The sequence below is a fragment of the Muntiacus reevesi genome, chromosome 9 (genome assembly GCF_963930625.1).
Source record: "Muntiacus reevesi chromosome 9, mMunRee1.1, whole genome shotgun sequence".
Lineage (NCBI taxonomy): Eukaryota > Metazoa > Chordata > Mammalia > Artiodactyla > Cervidae > Muntiacus > Muntiacus reevesi.
The window spans coordinates 1,083,652-1,102,500 of NC_089257.1; the positions used below are offsets into that span (position 1 = coordinate 1,083,652).

The window sequence follows — 18,849 nt, forward strand, 5'->3', positions numbered from 1 at the left end:
CAGGCTCGTCCATCCATGGGATTTTCCAGGCAAGAGTACTGGAGTAGGGTGCCATTGCCTTCTCCGTTGCACCATACTACCTGTATAGCAAAAATTTAGTCTCTGAACCTCATTCTTCTGCAAAGAACTAGCCCTGAACTATCAGAAGAGAAGTGTAAATAAACAGCTGTGAAAAATTTGAGGAGAAAAATACTTTTCTGTGATTGGGGAAGAACTCAGGTCCATCCTTCCATTTTTCACACCCTTTATTTATTCTTCTCATATCTCAGCGTTAGCTGTTTGTATTCCCATCATATCATCTCTACATAAATTCATAAAGATAGGATCACTGGATTTTCACATTTGTAGCCTCCATTGTACTTAACTCTTACAAATAAAAAAATAGACATTACAGTTACTACTTAAATGCAGAAATTTGAGTTAATGCTTAGTTCTTTTAAAATAAATAATGAGGTAGACGTTTCAGGGTACCAAAAGACTTAAGAGTCCAATCAACGAGTGCCTGTACTGCAGGTTTACACTACACCGAAAAAAATATTACACAGCGTTGGGCTTGAGACATTTATATGCCTGAGCACATGGGAATCGCCCACTTTTTGTGAAGAGGCAAGGATAGCACAGAAGAGCTGCCCAAAATCTGACCCAGGCCGGGTGGGGGTTGGGGGCAAGTTTAACCCTTTCAGAGCCGTTCTTGGGACAGAAATGAGTGGCTGCAATAAAACCCACTAACTTCTCTGATACAGATTCAGCGTGCAAATAGTCAAGAAGTGCATAAAATTGTGGGCAGGGAGGGTTCTCCCAACAGTTCTGCAAGATTACAGGTTTTATTGTTGCCGTTTACAAAATTAATCCTTGGAGAAAGACCACGCGCGGATTTAGCAGGAATTAAGTACAGTAGACATCAGCCTCAACTTGTAATCCCATTTTCGTCTAGAAGCTTGGGGAAAGAGCCTCTTTCTAAATATGAAAAAGCTTCGGGCCCATAAAGTTGACTTGCCCAACCTTCTCCCAGAATAATCACACCGCTTTTATTTTAACTTGGTGTCAGGTTTTAACGTTGTGCGTTCACTGGTTTCGGAATCGCAGACTAAGCTCAAATTCGGGCTGCACCGCTTTCCGGGTGTGGGACTTGGGGCAAGTTAAACCTTTGGCCTTGGAGATGGAATCTGCGAAGTGGGTGTAAGGATGCGCTTGTCGCAGAGATTTGTTGAGGACTCAGCGCCAGGACGAGGCGCATTCAGTGCAGCGCCCGGGAAACGTTAAGGCAAGCATGCGTCCGTCGCTTTTTCCCCCTGTCCGGGAGGAAGGAGGGGCGAGAGGCGGCGGATGCAGCGAACCGCACGGCAGCACCTCGGCCCGCGCGCCAGGCCCTCTCCGCGCGGTCCTCCGCGGAGACAGCGCCCGGCCCCGCCGGACCCATCTCGGGACGGACCGCCAGCCCCCGCGGGCGCCAGGCCGGAACCCAGGTACCGAGCCTCCGGTTTCCTCCGCTTCCTCCCGGGACTCTGAGGACTGGCTCGGCGCGAACGCAACTTCCGGCCCGACGGAGCGGCGGCTGGAGCAGCTTGGGACAAGGTTCCGCGCGTCGCCTTTGGCGGCCGCGCGAGGGGGGCCATGTGGCGACTACTGAGGGGCGCCCGCGCGCCCCTCCTGCGAGCGACCCTGTCAGGTCAGCTGTCCCCTGTCCCCCAGGCTTCACCCCCACCCCCGTCGGCTGTCTCGCATCGCCTGAGGCCCTCTCGCGGGTGCTGAAGCGCGGGCGGGCCAGCAGCGCCCTCCGCCCCTCACTCCGAGAGACTCGTGCAGAAGCATCCGCGTGACGTGGGGTCGCCCCCAAGTCCCCGGCTGGTCTTTCTCGGGAGCCGAAAGCATGGGGTCTCCCTGAGTGGAGCCCGCGGCCCACAGGACAGCTGTTTCGGGCGCGTCAAGCCCTGTCGCTTTCGGGGTTTAATCTGACCTTTCTTTGTAGATTCGTGGGCAGCGCTGCCCGCCCGTGCCGGCCTGAAGACGCTGCTCCCGGTGCCAACGTTTGAAGGTGAGAGCTTGTCTGTCTTCTGGTCTGTAAACCTTTTCTGTGATGGAACCTAGCGGGGGTAGATGAAGAGCAGGCGTTTCTTTGTGCCCCTATTCCCATTCATCCCTTGAGTAGTCATGTATTGAAGGTATACTCTATGCCAGGCAGTGTTATAAATGCTGGAGAAAACTCGGTAATGGATTATCTCCCCTGTGGCCTCCCACTGGTGCGAGACCCGCAGCCCCCTCCTCCGCTGCACCTAATCGGCCTCCAGTTCAGACTTCTGACGTTCGCTCCAAACGAGGTCACGTGTGTGTGTGTACGTATTGTGTGAAAAGCATTAATTTGTTAATAGAAACAGTTAAGGTAAGCCACAATTTGATAAATCTTACACTTTTAAAAATATATTGGAAATGTCAAAAATATGAAGGAGGCCTGGACTTCTGAAGGCCTCATCTTGTACGTGTAACTGTGAAACCACCACGCCCACTGGAGCGCTTCCCGCCTGGAGACGAGGAAACATTACTGAGTTCCCTGTGGCGTGCTCGGTGTGATTGACTCTTCTGTAACCCGCGGACTGTAGCCCGCCAGGCTCCTCTGACAACGGGATTTTCCAGGCAGGAGTACTGGAGTGGGTTGCCTGTTTCCTTGTCCAGGGGGTCTTCTTGGCCCACGGATCAAACACACATGTGCATTGGCGGGCAGATTCTTTACCGCTGAGCCGCCAGGGAAGCCCAAGACACACAGAAATGGCAGGAGGCAGTTTTTTAGCCTTAAATGCTCCTGTTTTATATTTGACTTCATCACAGACCCATGCTTATTTTACTGTGGAAATAACTGTAAATAACTGTAAATGCAAGTTAATTTTTTTCCATATTGTCAGTATCAGACCTGATAAAGACATAGCATGTGTGGCCTGGGTTTCAGCCCACCTGCCTTCACCTGGCAAGGACATGGTAGGATGTATATACAGCTCTCAGCGTGAGATGCCCTTGAATATATAAAGGAGAGAGCATTGATCAAAGGAGCACTAGGTTGAAAGTTTCCCAGCAAGAATGTGGCAAGCAGGAAAACTTAGCTACTTTTAGGTACAATATAGTATCATACTGTCTGGCTTTGCTGTTTTAACTGGATGACCCAGATCAAATTATACAATGTCTCCAGGCCTGAGGTTCCTCTTCTATAAAATGGAGATTAAAATTACTACCTTCCATTTCTCTATCTGGATGATAGTTATGTACATGTTTGTGTGTTCACTTTGTGATAATTCACATTTTTTATTGGGCCCTTTAATATATGTGTGTTAAACTTTTAAAAGTTTAAAAAATTTAAAAAGGAAGCCCTAAAAAAACCCAGGGCTATAAAGTTGTTTTAAAGATTAAATGAGATAATGCATGTAAAGAATTCAGCTTAATTGCAGCACACAAAACATTCACATACACAAAAAAGTTACCCCATGTTATTTTGTCACTGTCTCATATCTCTATACCTTCCCTAACAGTTCCTTTAGGGTAGGCGTTTTAAAAGAGTAGGCATTTTAAAAAGGCATTTTGCTTGGCAACTTAAACCTTTGTTATCTTAAAAGGTTCAAAGACATTTCTATCAACAACTGTCATAGTCAGAAGATTCCAGTGTCAATGAAAGCATCCGCAGGGTAAATCGAACACACTTTTGGAATTGTTGTTGAGTGGTAACTTTAAGGCTTTGACCTGGTTGTTATGAATCTTTCTAGGAAGAAAATGAATCCTTCGACTTTGACTCATTCTTAGTTGTCCATGCTCCTTTTAGATGTCTCCATTCCTGAAAAGCCCAAGCTTAGATTTGTGGAAAGGGCACCACTTGTGCCAAAAGTGCGGAGAGAGCCTAAAAACCTGCGTGACATTCGAGGTCCGTCCACGGAAGCCACGGAGCTCACAGAAGGCAGTTCTGCGATCTTGGTGAGTCCCGTGTCCAGCGGCTCCAGGACGGAACCCGGGGACCAAGACAGACTCCTCGGGTTCCTTCTGGTCGCTTCTTCCACAGCTTTCACTAGAACGCCACCAGCAGCTCTTTAAACTGATGTGCAGCACCCAGGAAGCATTGAGTCATAAATGCTTTTTAACGTAGAGTGAAAATAATGTAAAAGCAGGAGACGGAAGAGATTACCTCATTTATTCCATAGTCAGACCGTGAGATCTACTCAAACCCAAACCTCTGATCAAGATTATCCATGATGTAGTATGTGGGATGTCTAGACATTTGCTACTCATCAGGTAGCTTCTGTGAAGACTTGACGTCATTACCTACACAAATGGCTGTGGACGCTGGTTTAGTTCCCACCAGGCAGCCAGAGGTTTTCAAGTCTGCTTCCCAAAGCCTGCCCAACCCCCCTGCCAGCCTTTCAGCACCTCGGTCTGCTCCGCGTTTCTCTCTCTCCATCCCAGCCACACTGGCTTCTGCTCAGACTCACCACGGGCTTCACATGTGCCATTGCTTTGCCCAGAACGCTCATCTGTTTGCCCTTGGCTGGTTTGTTCCCTTCTGGCATCAGCTATAAATGTCACCTCCTCAAGGAGGTCTTCCCTGGCTGTCCATTCAGGTGGGTCCACACTTGTTCTGAAGTTGTTATCATACCCTGGGCTTTTCCTCCATCGTACTTATTATTAGAATTTATATTTTTACTTTTCATGTGTATCGTTGAAACCACAGTTACCATGAGACATAAGAATAGCACCCAGGCGTGCTGAGTCGCTTCAGTCGTGTCCAGCTCGGCGATGCTATGGTCTCTAACCTGCCAGGCTCCTCTCCATGTAATTCTCAGCAAGAATACTGGGTGGGTTGCCACGGCCTCCCCCAGGGGATCTTCCCAACCCAGGGATTGAACCTGTCTCTCTTATGTCCCCTGCATTGGCAGGAGGGTTCTTTACCACTAGCATCACCTCTTAAAGCACAAATGAAGAATATCTAAATTTTCATGTGTTTCTAATTCTTCCGTTCACTTCTAGGCACTGGGTGGCGGTTACCTCCATTGGGGGCATTTTGAAATGATGCGCCTGACAATCAACCGCTTCATGGACCCCAAGAACATGTTTGCCTTATGGCGAGTACCAGCCCCATTCAAGGCCATCACCCGCAAGGGTATGGGGCAGCGCATGGGGGGCGGCAAGGGTGCCATCGACCACTACGTGACTCCTGTGAAGGCGGGCCGCCTCATAGTCGAGGTGGGCGGGCGCTGCGAATTCCAGGAGGTACAAGGCATCCTTGACCAGGTTGCCCACAAGTTGCCTTTCCCTGCTAAGGCCGTGAGCCGTGAGACTCTAGAGAAGATGCAGAAAGACCAAGAGGAGCGAGAACGGAACAACCAGAACCCCTGGACCTTTGAGCGCATCGCCACCGCCAACATGCTGGGGATTCGGAAAGTGCTGAGCCCCTACGACCTGACCCTCCGGGGGCGGTACTGGGGCAAGTTCTACATGCCTGAGCGTGTGTAGTGAGGCTCAGGAGCGGGAACCCGCGCCTTTGTGCCCCTAAGCCTGCCCTGCGGGTCTTTGGGTACCTCCGTTCTACATGTCTGAGCGTGTGTAGTGAGGCTCAGGAGCGGGAACCCGCGCCTTTGTGCCCCTAAGCCTGCCCTGCGGGTCTTTGGGTACCTCCGATGTCATAACCGAGGAGCAGCATGTCAACGGATGCTCTGAAAAACTGTAAATCACCTGTCAGATTCTTAAGTGCATTATATTAAAGTGTGAGCGTCAGCTCAAGATGATGTAACTTCTCGTTGGTCACTCAGTCCCTTAAAGGATGAAGAACCAGACCTGATTGGTTCTCAACTGGAAGAGGAATGTCTTCAAGACTAAATCACATGCTTCCTTTTCCACCTCTGATATAAGTCAACCTTTTACATATACACATTTCAGAAGCTAGTTTTTATGGCACTTTACTAGTTACAAACTTTTACTGTTTCTGGAAAAACAGAAGAAAAACAGCAGTACACAGAACACTTGACTCAACATATTTATTTATGCCCAGCTACCCATCTTCTCTCAGTCATGGAAGGGGGGATGTTGGACAGTGTGGCAAGAGGCATACCCTTGCCTTTTAGCAAAAGGAACTGATAGAAAAGCTGAATGGTGTGGTCTTTCTTAGGCCTGAAACCCTCTGAGGATGGAGGGTGTCTGGCTCTGCGTCTGCTGCCCGGCGCTCAGATCCCTATTGCTGAATGAGCAAGGGCCCCGGGTCATTCAAAGGCCCATGGTTCCAGCTCCGTGTTTGCCTTGAACAAAGTTCATCTGTTTTTCAGAGCTAGCTAGTAGTGGTTTCTATTCTGTATGCAAACCAAAGGAGATACAGATTGACAGAAATATTAAACCATTTGCTTTGAAAGTGGGCAGAAAACAGCATTGACTAAAGTGTCCTTTTTTTTTTTTTTTTAACCCCACTTTCTTAAAAAGTTAGACTTAATGGCAAAATAATTTACTTCCCAAAGTACAAATTCACCTTAAGCAGTTGAGTGGTCAAGAATAATATACTGTGATTTTTTAATGTTTTTTAGTGAGTCTCTTGTACAATAGCTAATCACTAAGTTGCATTAGAACACACCTGAACCTTGAAGAGGATGGTGTGTGGAACAGTCTGTTGTACACACGCTGGCCAGTGCAGCCAGTCTCAGCTGGCAGCGTGAATCAGAAGGAACAGTGAGGGGTTCGTTTCGCCTTCTGCTCTGACATCGTCACCTCTTTGTTAGGGCTCATGGAGCAGTGGTGGTGAGGACTATGGGCATTCAGTCACAGCATAAACCTGTTTCAGGGTCCACGATTAATTACTGAACCACGATCCTGGGGCCAGCCATCTCTGCAAAGTAATAGGCTGTTGACAACTCTTATCACCACCTCCCATAAATAAAGGACTTTTAAAGTGTATGTTGTGAAAATGGGGGTAGGGGGCGCTTCTGTACTTCTGCATAAGTGGGTCAGCCCACTCCGGGACATTGTTATAGACTGATATAGATCATTTCCCATTGATGCCTTAAAGTGTTGAAGAATCAAACCCAAGGATTCGTCCATAGCAGAAATCAGCATAGTGAAGTGGACAGAGTGAGCAGCTGTACGTGGCAGGCCCTGTGCTAAGCACTGTGGACACAGTGAGGCGCCATGCTCGGGCTCTTATCACTGGACAACCGCCTCAGAGACCAAGGCTCTGAAGAAGGAAGGGGACGGAGGGTGGGTCAGAGGTGAGACCTGGAGCCGGAAGTGCAGAAGCAGCAGCACCCGCAGATGACCACCACCCCACCCACTCCCCTGCCCGCGGTGAAGTCCCGCCGCCAGCAGCTGACGTCAGAGGGCTCCAGCTCCAAGTCCATTTCCTAAACGGTCTCCTATGTGTTCTCCGGACCCGCCTTCCTAACCCCCCACAAAGTGCTACACTCCCCGCCCCGTCACCCCTGCCTGCCACCCAAGTCCGTATTCTAAGTCTCCCTTTGCGTCACTTTGAATGGGGAGATGGTTGAGGTCCTGTGTCATACGAGGTTTCACAACGGAAAGAAGAACTTGGGAGGAGTCTGCGGCAGCGAAGTGGCGGCCCCACAGAGGTGGAAGAAGGATGAAAAAGCAGGTAAGGGTCCATCTGTGAGGGCTGAAGGGACGACAGAAACAGGGGGAGATCATAGATCATACACTGGGGTGGCTGCGGCCAGGGTCACCACTCCTGTCTACATGCATGAAGAACAACTCACAGGCCTGCAAAAACCGGCCTAACCTCGGAAGGGAAGAACCTTACTTATTTTGGGTTCACCCTGTGGCCCTCTTCCAGAGTTTCAGGGTGCTTCCAGTCAGTAACGAATTTGTTCTCCACCATTCCCATGTGCCAAAGCCTTCACTACAGGAGAGCCTTCACTGAGGGAGAGCCTTCACTACAGGAAGCCAACACTCTTAGGCAAAGGATTCCCAACAAAACCCCCTGCTGGCAGACCTGCTTACAGGACAGATGGCCACTTTCTGTCTCCTCATCTACCTGTGCTCCACCAGCTCCCTCTTCACTCATTTCCCTCTGTTTCTCGGTTTTCTCCAACCATAACTCCAGCACCCAATCCCATGCAGATTAAGGCATGACAACAAACAGGTGACAAACAGCCTTCAGGACACGAGCATCTCAAGTGAAAACAGGTCTGACCCCCACCCCACCCCCGGCCCCCAGAGATGGCTCACCTGTTCTTTTTTTTTTCAGGCAAATATGCCCCCAATAGTAGAAGCTAAGATGATCGCAAGGATAACACAGCAGATCATGATCATGATCTTCTTCTGTTCATCCAGATGAGGAAAGAAAAAGCAGGTGAGAAATGACATCACTGCAGAGAGGGTTTCAGAGGAAGGCAGACAGGGATGGGTCTGGGGCGCGGAAGCGGACGTGAAGGGAAAGCAAGATGGATCTGGCTTCTAGAACCCAGGATGCTAAGATCACCTCTCAGTGAGTGATTCACAGATCTGATCAACAGCACGCTCCTATTTTCATATTCTTTTCTGCCTTGCAGCTACCATCAAATCAGGTTCACCCCACTTTCCCCCAGAGCCACAGATATTCTCAGTGAGTAAACCAAAGCCTTTTGGGGGGAGTCCCTTGAAATCTAAGATCCAAATACATGGATCTTTACAGTGCATTCTTTGGGAGTTAAACCACTGTCAAAAATTAGAATTTTCAATCCGCCTACTCTAGCACACGGTTAAAAAATTTTTTCACCCCTTTCCAAAACCTAAATAAAAGTCACCACCTGGGGCAGCCCCATCACTAAGTGCTTCACAGGGACCTGGAGCCAGAACCACTTCACAATCGGTATATAGAGTCATTTATTTTTAAATTAGCAATTAAAATCATCCAGTTTACATTTTAAAAAAAGAACAAAAAAACCCTTCACTTGTTGTATCCAAATGATAAGCCCCAGGCCTCGGTCTCAGGAGAGCGCAGGTCTGTGATTGGCGCTTGGCTGCCTGCATTGCTGAAGCCCGGCCAGAGTCAGACATCACAGCCACAGGCGATGGGGGCCCCTCGGCTCCGTCTGAGTGCTGGGCGCTGGCTGAGTGAGTAGCCTTGGCACAGGAAGGCGGGTGCCTGGGTCAGGCTGCTCCCCTCTCCTAGAAAGCACTGAAGTCAAAGCTGAGGTATGAATCGGGAGGCTGGCCGGGACCAGCCGGGAGTCTCGGGGGCTCCCACTGGCTCAGCACAGAAAATACGCTTAAAAATTTCCTGGCTGTTGGTTCCTCCATGACAAGTGGGGCCACAAGGCATCTAACCTGGGAGCAGGAGGAACTGCTGAGTGGACCTTGGCTTCCCGAGCTGGCTTAGTCCTGGGCACAGGACTGCCCCACGGTCACGCGAACGATACCAGACTGCGATGGGATGTTCTCAGGACAAGCCTAGCCCAGGCAGCAAGCAGGGAGGGGTGTCGAGCTCGTCCCTCCTTCGGTCTGCTACCGGGGACCGGCCTGGTGCCCACCCCAGCCATCTGGGTTCTCTGAGCGCTTGTGCAGAAAACAACAAGCTTCCCTATGACATGAGGAGATCACCTTTCTATGATGATGCAGCTGCAGGTAAGCAAAAGTCTCTTACCTGATTTTTGGCCAGCTCAAGTTATTCTTTTGAGGTTCGAATGTCCTCATTTCCAGTTCCCTACTTCCTGAGAGACCCATGCATATATATACATACATGTCACACATACGATTATAAAAATACATCTGGAACATATGAAATGCCTGAATACTCACAGCTGCCCCCGTCTGAAAGCTCCCCAGAGCCTGAGACTCAAGCAAGCACCTCAGCCCTGGCTGATTTTACAGGACTGGTTATTCTGGGCCTCCCCGCAGCGGCTTCTCAGCCATCGCTCTAGCAGTAAACAGCCAGCTCCCCAGGCCCAGATGTGGGAACGGTGACCCACAGCCCAGCCTGGACAGACTGCAACCTCAGGTGACAGTCTCAGGTGGTGCCTCCCCGAGTCCACGTGAGGACGTACAACAGAGACAGAGGTGGAAGTCGGCCACGGAGCTCAGCACACTGAGAGCTTCATTTCAAGGCTGCATTTTAGAGAAGTCAGCTTCCGAGACCACAGCAACCTCTGCCAGCGCCTCCTGCCTTCAGGCAAGGACAATAAGCTGGGATGACTGGGATCCTGCCAGGCTGGAGACTCAGGCCCAAGTCTTACTGTTGCCAAACTTGGAAGAATCCCCTTGTTTTGTTAAAGATAGCCCACTTTAAAAAACAGCCAACCATCACAATGCTGGGGAGAACTTGTGAGGTAGACATACAGTGCCTTGGGGAGGGCTCAGCGAGGCTCTCCAAGGCACAGGACGCAGTGTGACGCATCGAGGGGAGACAGAGAAGCTAGCGTGGTTCCTGCAGTCCAGGAGAAGGCGCTTCAGAGCTGGGGGGCAGGAAGGGTGGCGCGGGCTGCATCCTCCCGGGCGGGACCGTTTGCCGGGTCGGGTCCAGGGGTGGTCACAGGGAAACAAAGGAATGGGGCTCACTCTCTCAGGAAGGCCATTCACACTCCGCTCCCATCTGAAGACAGGGGTGGCGGCCACACCAGGCTGGGGTGAAACCAGGGTGACGGCGAAGAGCGACAGTAAGACGCGGCCACACCTGGAAGGCGGAGAGGAGAGAGGAGCTGCACACAGAATCGTGGAGAAGTCTACACGCACCCACCACCTCCGACAGGCGCCCCACGACGGGGCCTGAAGTAAACGCCCCCATGCAAGGGACCCAGCGTCCTGTTCCTATAGACCGCGCAGCTGTGTCCCACTCTGTGACCCCACGAACTCCTGCCCGCCAGGCTCCTCTGTCCATAAGGTTTCCCAGGTTAGAACACTGGAGTGAGTTGCCATTTCCTTCTCCAGGGGATCTTCCTGACCCAGGGGTTGAACCCACATCTCCTGCTTGGCAGGCGGATTCCTCACCACTGAGCCACCTGGGAAGATCCAAAAGCCCTGTTACAAGAGAGAGGAGGGAAAAAAAGGGAAACCCCTGGGCCTCTTAGAACCCTCCCCAGGGGCTGTCAGTTCCGTGGACGGACGTGGGGTGGAGAGGCACCGTCACTGGAGAAAGACAGCCGTGCTGTGTGCCGGGCCCCCATCAGTTCCTTCCGAATGCAAGCTCAGAGGCTTGCTGGCACTGGAGACTTCTCACCCGCTCTGCGCCCGCCCAGCCTGTCTCAGAAGCAGAAAGGCACAGTGAACAGGACACGGGAAAGTCCAGGAGTCCTGTCACGGCCGCTCTACCTTGCGAGCTGAGCAGGCTTTGGGCAAGTTCCTAATTTCCCTGAGCTTCACTGAGCTTCCCTGAAAACGGGGGTGATGCCGCTATCCTAGAGCGCTACTGGGGGCACAAACGTAGGGTGTCTTCTGTTCAGAGGTCTGACCCCCTCGGGTCACGCACAGGAGACAAGTCCAGGCGTGCCTGCCAGTCTGTCCGGATGTGATCAGGGAATAAGAAAGCGACCCGTCAAGGGCTCAGCAACTTAGCATCTCAGAGTCGGTAAGTCGACTAAAAACAGTGGGTCAGCCGCCTCATTCTACAGAATGACTTACATTCTGAATGCCTGGACTTAGGAATGGTGAGGGGCCCTGTGAATTGGAAGACATCTTTCATCCATGGATATGGAGAGATACTGACTATTATACCTTTTCTTAATATCCTTTCCAGGGGGATTGTTAAGAGAACAAAATTCTACAAACAAAAAAATGTCAAGGACTAGAGTCCAAGTACCAGGAGGGGAAAAAAAGCAAATCAATTAATTACTTATGAGAGATCAGCCACCTAATGGATGTATGTCTCAAGAAGTTGAATATTTAGGGTTAAAAATAATAATCTGACTTTAAGACCCTCTAGTCACATGGGAGAAGGAGGAAGGAAGAAAAGGCAAACTGAGGCAAAAAGTGAAGGGTCAGCTCTGGTATCACATCTATGTATCTATTACCTCAGTAACCCACCTTCTATGAATTTGTAAAAAAGGAGAAAAACATTATAAAAGTTAATCATACTGTTAGTCATAGCAAAACAATAATAGCAAACCTCCAACATTGGAAATGTGTTAAATAATTCAGAGTATAGTCACAATCTTGTGTTGAACATGAGATTCCCAAAGAGATTTGAGTGTTGTGAAATGATGCTTGTGACCTTGTAACTAGGTACCAACCTGTTGATAACATAGTCTGAATGCTGTAAAACCACATCCGAGTGTGTGAACGTGCCACAAGGTTATCAGCAGTAATACTGAAAGTTAATTCTGTTCACCTTTTCAGTGTTTATCGGTCTTTTTTTAACCATACATAAATGCTGTTTTATTCAGAAAAATACTTCAGAGGTCACAGAAGTCTTCACAGCCCCAATAACCAGATCACTCTTGTCATGCTGCTGCTACATACATGAAACCCTGATTCAGTGGTCAGCGCTATTGTTTTTACCAGATTTTTTACAAATTCATATCCTAAATTTTAAAGTCACCATCGTCTAAGGCTCTCTAGACTTTGCAGACGATGATAAATGGCCACCTTGTTTTACGAAGAGTAGCTCAGACATAGAAAGAATTCCCCTAGGTCCACTGTTAGCTGTGTGCTCAAACTTGGCCCTGTTACTTAACTTCTCTAAGCCTGAGCATCTTCATTTATAAAACAGAGATGGTAACAGCGCCTGTCTCCTGAAGGTGGTGTGAGGAGTCAGTGATGCCTGTATTAGGTATTGGCACAACTGCACACTCAAAAAACCGTAGCTACCGTATCATTCGAGATCCAGCCAGTCAGCCACTAACAAAACCCTACAGTCACGAATCCCGACTCAAAGCTTCATTTACAAGGAGAGGAGAGGGAAGGGAAAGCCCACCAGCCCTGAAAGACGGCAAGAACTCAGAGGACACGCCCCAGACCCCGGCTGGAGACCCGCCCAGCGGAGGAGCAGACTTGCTTGCATGGGACGTGGAGATGAGGTGCTCAGGAAACGAATGAAGAACACATGGACAGGAGCGGGAGCAGGGCCAGACCCCTCGGGGTACAGACCGACGAGCACCCAGGCCACGCTGCAGCCAGGACCCGAGAGCAGGTGAGACGGAGGTCAGAGGCGGCACGGGGCTGGCAGCCGGGGGAGGAGAAGCAGAACCGGAGAGCCCCGAGAGCCTTGCCTTTACTTACATGTCAGCACGGCCGCCTCCGGGCCGCCCTCACTTCAGCCCAACGGCAAGTCCGATAACCAATGCTAAAATGCCCAGCAAGACAACCACTACCACAATGATAATTAGCAATTTCTGGAGAGAGGGATAAGAGAAATAAAAACAAGTCATTATTACAAACCACCAAAAAGCCAGTCAGCCGTCCAAAACCCACCTCTGCACCGGAAGCATCTTACCGACCCAAACAGAGTGAAATGAAAAGCTGACATCACTACATAAAGACGTTGCACTGGAGTATCTTGTTTCCTGAGCTGCCTCTGCACGGGCAGTGCCAGCAGATGGGAATGCGGAGCCTCCATCAGCTCCTGCTCACACTGCAGCCCTCACGTGTAGACAGATGCAACCCAACTGTCACGGGGCCTCTAAGCAGCAATACGCCAGGATATGTGACTGAGTTCTTCCTTCTCAAGGGGGAGTATGAAGACGTTTCTGACACAGTCCTCCTAAATGCAAGCTCCCATCCATCTCTCCCCCAAAGAATACTCCCACCTGTCAAACCCAGGACAGTGACTGAGGGTCTGAAAGTGCAGGTCCTGTTGTGAACAGGACAGGACTCACCATGTGAAATAACTCCCCAGCTCCCTAGACCCCTGCCCAAGCAACAGGTAAAGTTAGAAGAAGAAGAACTGAAGAATGAAAATATCAGAGCACAACGTCAGAGAAGAGCGGGCTAAAAAGCAAACCCCAGGAGAGCTGGCAACCGCACTGACTGGGCAGAGATGCTCCAGGCAACAGGGGCACCAGAACTAGAGGCGGGAGCCGGCGGTGGGGCAGGATGATGTGATGGAAAGAGCTGGGCTGGACCCTGAATTTGAATCCCAGGTTCCTACGCTTTCTAGGTGGCCAGGGACTTCAGTGATTCTCAACTGTTTGATCTATCAAGTAGAAAACACAGGTGTGCCCTGAGAGACGGCGTTCACAGCAGGGAAAAAGAGACGAAAGAGGACATTTGTGGGCTATCAGAGTGGAAGGCAGTGAGGAGGAGCCAGGTCTAACACTGGACGGAGCGGACCAGCAGCCACGCTGGGCAGTGACAGGTCCACCCCACAGAGCTGCCTGCCAGTGTGGGCTCTTGAGTGGAGACAGTGGGAGCCAGATCCATGCAGGACATGCTGGGGAGGGGAGGGGAGCTACTCTCTAGGGAGAGCCGAGGAAGGCTTTTGGAGGAGGCCGGACAAAGGGAAGGTGGGGAGGAATCTCAGGGACATGGATGGGGGCGACCAGGGAGAGGAGAAGCCGGCCGGTCCCGCCGAGACGCAGGGCTCACCCTGCGAGCTTCACTCTGATACTTGACTGCCTTTTTGGTGTCTGCCACGGCCCGCTCCACGAAGCCCACGGACTGGTCCATGTTGTTCTCAATACGGTCAATCATGGCGCCCTTTCCCGGGATGCCAGAGGTGGCGGCGGCAGAGACAGAGACGGGGAGAGGGAGGAGACCGCGAGAGAGCTCGCACGACGGGCCCGGGGCTCCGGGGGCAGCGGGGGCTCACCTTCCGGGCCTGACCCTGGTACTTCACGGCTCTCCTGGTCTCCTCCCGAGCTCTCTCCACATGGTCCACCGTGTGCATGACATTCAGCTCTATGTTATCTAACATCTCCCCCTGCGGAGGACAGGCGCCGGTCACGCCCGGGACCCTGCCCGTGCGGCCTTCCGCGGGGCGGCCCGCACGCCTCCCGGTGACTGCCTGTGCTTCCCCAGGCCCAGGCGGCGGTCACCCGGGCGAGATGCCCACTCACTCACCCACTTCTGAGAGACCAGGCCCTGCGCGCCAGGAGCACATGGTCTAGGCGCCCGGAGAATCCTGAGGGTCCCCCTCCCCTTTTTATAAAAAGTGAAACGTGTGATAAGAGAAGCCAGCATGCATCTCCTGTTGCCAGGAGGCTGGCCTCTTCCTGGTCACTCAGATCTGAACCAAGTTCCTTCAGTCTGAACCGGGTGCCCGCTACCACAGAAAGTGCCCGGCGCACGACGGGTGTTTGCTAACAGCTGAGGTGGGGATGGACGCTTTCTCTAAGGTACCCCCAGGCCCTGTAAGTAATAAGACATTGGTTTTACCTGAGTTATCTGGTTAAGAGATCATGGTCTCTTGGTAAGATTCCCAACCTTTCCCCAGCTGTTACTTCCTGACCGGAAGTTCGGTCTTTCCAGCTGACTTCTGTGCATCTTAAGATGGGAATTCCCTCCACCCACCTAGACCTTCATTCCATGCAACCCCTGGCTTTCTGGCAGAGAGAACGGCACTTACCATCACTTGACTCTCAAACCAGTTCCTCGGCAAGGCAGTGTGGGGAAAAGAGACAAGAGTGCGGATGGAGGGACAGGAGGAATGGTCTCCAAGGGTGGAAGGGGATGGAGCAGAGGTACCGCAACCCAGAGCAGGAAACTGGTGTCAAAACCAGCCAGGCAGCGCTCAGGCTCCGTTAGAATTCCTGCTCCACAGGAAGCAGGTTCGGATCCTTTCCAGGTGGCAGAGCCACTGGGAGCTCATGGTGACATGTCACTGAATTTAACTGCATCCTGAGAAGCAGGAGCCACGGGATATGTGACGGTGACGCCACAAGCAGGGAACAGCCGTCCGTCCCTGGGCAAGCTGGCCCGGAACAAAGCAGGTGTCAAGCTAAGCACCATGATGGACTCCAGTTTTCCCACTAATGTTACTTTTGCTGTCCCTTCATTGCTTTTGTTGTTCCTCAACAAAAAAACACAGTCCCAACAGTCAACATTTTTGGAAAAACTCATATAGAAGAAAAAGCAAAAATGGAAAAACATAAAAATCTCCATTACAGCTAACTTTTCACCATAATCTGGGGGAAAGACCCCATGTTTGCAATGTCACCAGTGAAACGCTGATAGCTCCTATCAGGAGATTGTTTCAAGGCATCACCATTAAGAACCCATGTGCTAATAAAAAATAATGATGATGATCTCAAGACCGGAGCGAACAGGTACATTACAGAACACATCAAACCTCACATTAATTAGACGTGACTTCCAGGCCGGGGTAACGAGGCTACAGCTCTCCTAGCGCCAGCATCCCAGGTGCCCTCCTGCACTGGGATACTGGGATTCTGGGACTCCACTACGCCAGTTCCCAATACTGCTCCCTCCACACTCAACCCCCTGGCTTTCTTGGAGCCCAACCCCCCGCCCCGCCCTCCTCAGGAAGCCTCAGGCCACGTCCCCGCCCTGCCCCTGCGGTACCCACAGCCTCACCTGGTTCTCCACCAGCATGGCGATGTCCATGAACATGTCGTGGAGCTCCTTGATGCTGCTCTCCAGCCTCACGATGTCCTTGTGCCGGCCCTCGATCTCACTGAGGGCTTGCTTGGAAATCTGAGAGTCGATGATCTACGGCGGGCCACAGAGAGATGGACCATCGGCCCCCAGGCCTGCCATAGCCCCCCAGGCACCCTTGCAGGGTTCCCACCCCCAACCCCACATCATCACTCACCCCCGAGGTGAAGATGGCAGGGTTCCCACTCTCCAGCATCTCCTCCAGCTCCTCGTCGGTTGTCTTTTTGCCGGCTTTATAACAAAAGAAGGAGAGCCTCAGATAGAAGATCAAAGCTCATCATTTCAAAAGTTCCCTGAAAACAGCCATATTCAGGAGCTCAGTCGCGTCCGACTTTGCGACCCCGCGGACTATAGCCCGCCAGGCTTCTGTCCGTGGGACTTTCCAGGCAAGAATATTGGAGTGGGTTTCCAGTTCCTCCTCCAGTGGATCTCCCCAACCCAGGGATCGAACCCACACCTCCTGTGTTTCCTGCATTGGCAGACGAGTCTTTACCACTGAACCACCTGGAAATCCCAGGGGAAGCGCAATAAGTTTCACTCTAAAGACTGTGGCCTTTACAAGCCTGCTCGCCTTTCTCCATGTCTCCCCTACCCCAATCCAGCCTCGACCTTTTCAGCAATTACCCTCCTGAAGTCCATGTCTGATTATATTCCTTTCCAGCTCGGAACGTCTCCTGGCCCCTTCACTCCACCACGGGGTCCACAGGACAAGGAGCCAGTTCTGGGTGAGCCCTCCCTCCCACCGTCTCATCCCCACCCTGCTCCGCCCAAGTGCGCCCTGTTCCCAGGCCCTGGCCGGCCTGCCTTCCCTGCCTGCAACCGTGTTCATTCAGTTCCTGCAGTCAGAGCACGTTCCAACCTGCAGGGCCCTGATTCCTAAAGTTACTTATTCCTAAAGGGTGAGGCTGTTTAACTCCTTTATTCAAACGGGGCAACCTGCACCGTTCTCTGCTGTCAAACAGGCAGCAAAGATGCCATGAGTCCCAGGGAGCAGGGCTGTGTAGCATCCCTCCATGGATGCGGAAATGCTGGTTCCCATAGCAACCAACGACTTGGACCTGATACCACTGAGCCACCCGCTTTCAGCCTAAGACACAACATCCGGGCAGCAGCAGTGCCATGAGCCCCGTCCTCGGCTGGGGGGCAAAAGGGAAGGCAGAAACCACCCGGAGGCCCCGTCTCCCTGGGTCTGACGACCGGACAGACCAGCGCCTGACAGGTCAGGAGAGGGGCGCAGAACACGCTTCAAACACGCACTGATCTCGAGCTGCCGCTGGATCCGCCCTTTGCTGCGCTCACGGAAGTCCACCTGGGCCTCGTTGTACTTGGTCATCACCTCCACAAACTTCCGGGACAGGACAGAGTGCTGCGGGGACAAGGTCAAGGCCATGAGCCCCCAGGAGGCAAAGGGGGCACAGGCTCAGAGCCCCGGCCCCGGCCTCGCCCACGGCAGCTCCAGAGCTGGGACTGCACGGCCAAGGGCAGCTCTTGTTGGGACGGCAGACTGGTGCAGCGCTGGGAAACAGTATGGAGGTTTCTCAAAAAACCTAAAAACAGAGCTGCCATTTCACCCAACAATTCCACTTCTGGGTGTATACATCTATATCTGTATAAACTAATTCAAAATGATACACACACCCCAGTGATCACAAGAGCTAAATTATTTACAACTGCAGGGAGGTGGATCCCCCCGAGTGTCCACCAACAAAGAACTGGATAAAGAAGATGACACACACGTATACATACAAGGACAATGAATACTACCCAGCAATTAAAAACTGAAATCTTGCCATTTGTGACAACCTAGATTGATCTACAGGGGATTATGCCAAGTGAAATAAGTCAGGGAAAGACAAATACTGTATAATATCTTCCTCCTTATATGCGGAATCTAAAAACTACAACAAACTATGACTCTAACAGAAAGGAGGCAGGCTCACAGATACAGGGAATAGACTGTGGTGACCAGTGGGAAGGTGCAGAGGGGACAGACGGGTGGGGGAGAGGAAGACACACAGTCCTGGTATCAGATAGGTTCGAGGATGCATTTTCAACAGGGGGATACAGCCAAGATGGTGTAATAACTGTAACTGGAAAGGAACCTTTCAAAATTGCAAAAGAAATCAAAAAGAAAAACAAAAGAAAAAACCAAAGACCAGGTACAAGACTCAGTTTTTTTTTGGCTTCCTAACTTCACACCACTGGGAAAGCCAGCTCACCTTTTCAAAGCATGTTTTCAGTATCTGTTAACCCGTCTTGCTGAACTCACAGAGTTAGCTGAGGCCAGCGGAGATACTCTGGGAATCCCAGAGGCCCTGCCCGCCTCCCCTCCACATCCAAAGACCCTTGCGTTCTTACTCA

At 51.4% G+C, this 18,849-nt stretch overlaps 2 protein-coding genes across 3 annotated transcripts in view; one reads left to right on the forward strand and one right to left on the reverse strand.

Annotated features, from left to right (window-relative positions):
- The first annotated feature begins 1,508 nt into the window (after positions 1-1,508).
- MRPL16 (mitochondrial ribosomal protein L16) lies at positions 1,509-5,761 on the forward strand. The gene is made up of 4 exons (XM_065946319.1): positions 1,509-1,669; positions 1,970-2,035; positions 3,803-3,951; positions 4,999-5,761. Exons 1-4 carry the CDS (start codon positions 1,615-1,617, stop codon positions 5,482-5,484), a joined length of 756 nt encoding a protein of 251 aa, XP_065802391.1. The 5' UTR covers positions 1,509-1,614; the 3' UTR covers positions 5,485-5,761.
- A 1,642-nt stretch (positions 5,762-7,403) lies between these two features.
- The window catches only part of STX3 (syntaxin 3), a 48,584-nt gene continuing 37,138 nt past the window's right edge, over positions 7,404-18,849 (reverse strand). Inside the window, exons 6-11 of one of the 2 annotated variants that reach the window (XM_065946316.1) lie at positions 17,746-17,854; positions 16,646-16,719; positions 16,408-16,542; positions 14,684-14,794; positions 13,156-13,268; positions 8,813-10,615 (exon numbers count right to left, since the gene is read on the reverse strand). In XM_065946316.1, coding sequence (XP_065802388.1) covers positions 13,185-13,268; positions 14,684-14,794; positions 16,408-16,542; positions 16,646-16,719; positions 17,746-17,854 — 513 coding nt within the window. In that variant the 3' untranslated portion in view covers positions 8,813-10,615; positions 13,156-13,184. Of the gene's footprint in view, positions 7,622-8,193; positions 8,287-8,812; positions 10,616-13,155; positions 13,269-14,683; positions 14,795-16,407; positions 16,543-16,645; positions 16,720-17,745; positions 17,855-18,849 lie in introns of those variants that run through there. The other variant, XM_065946318.1, reaches the window with a different exon arrangement.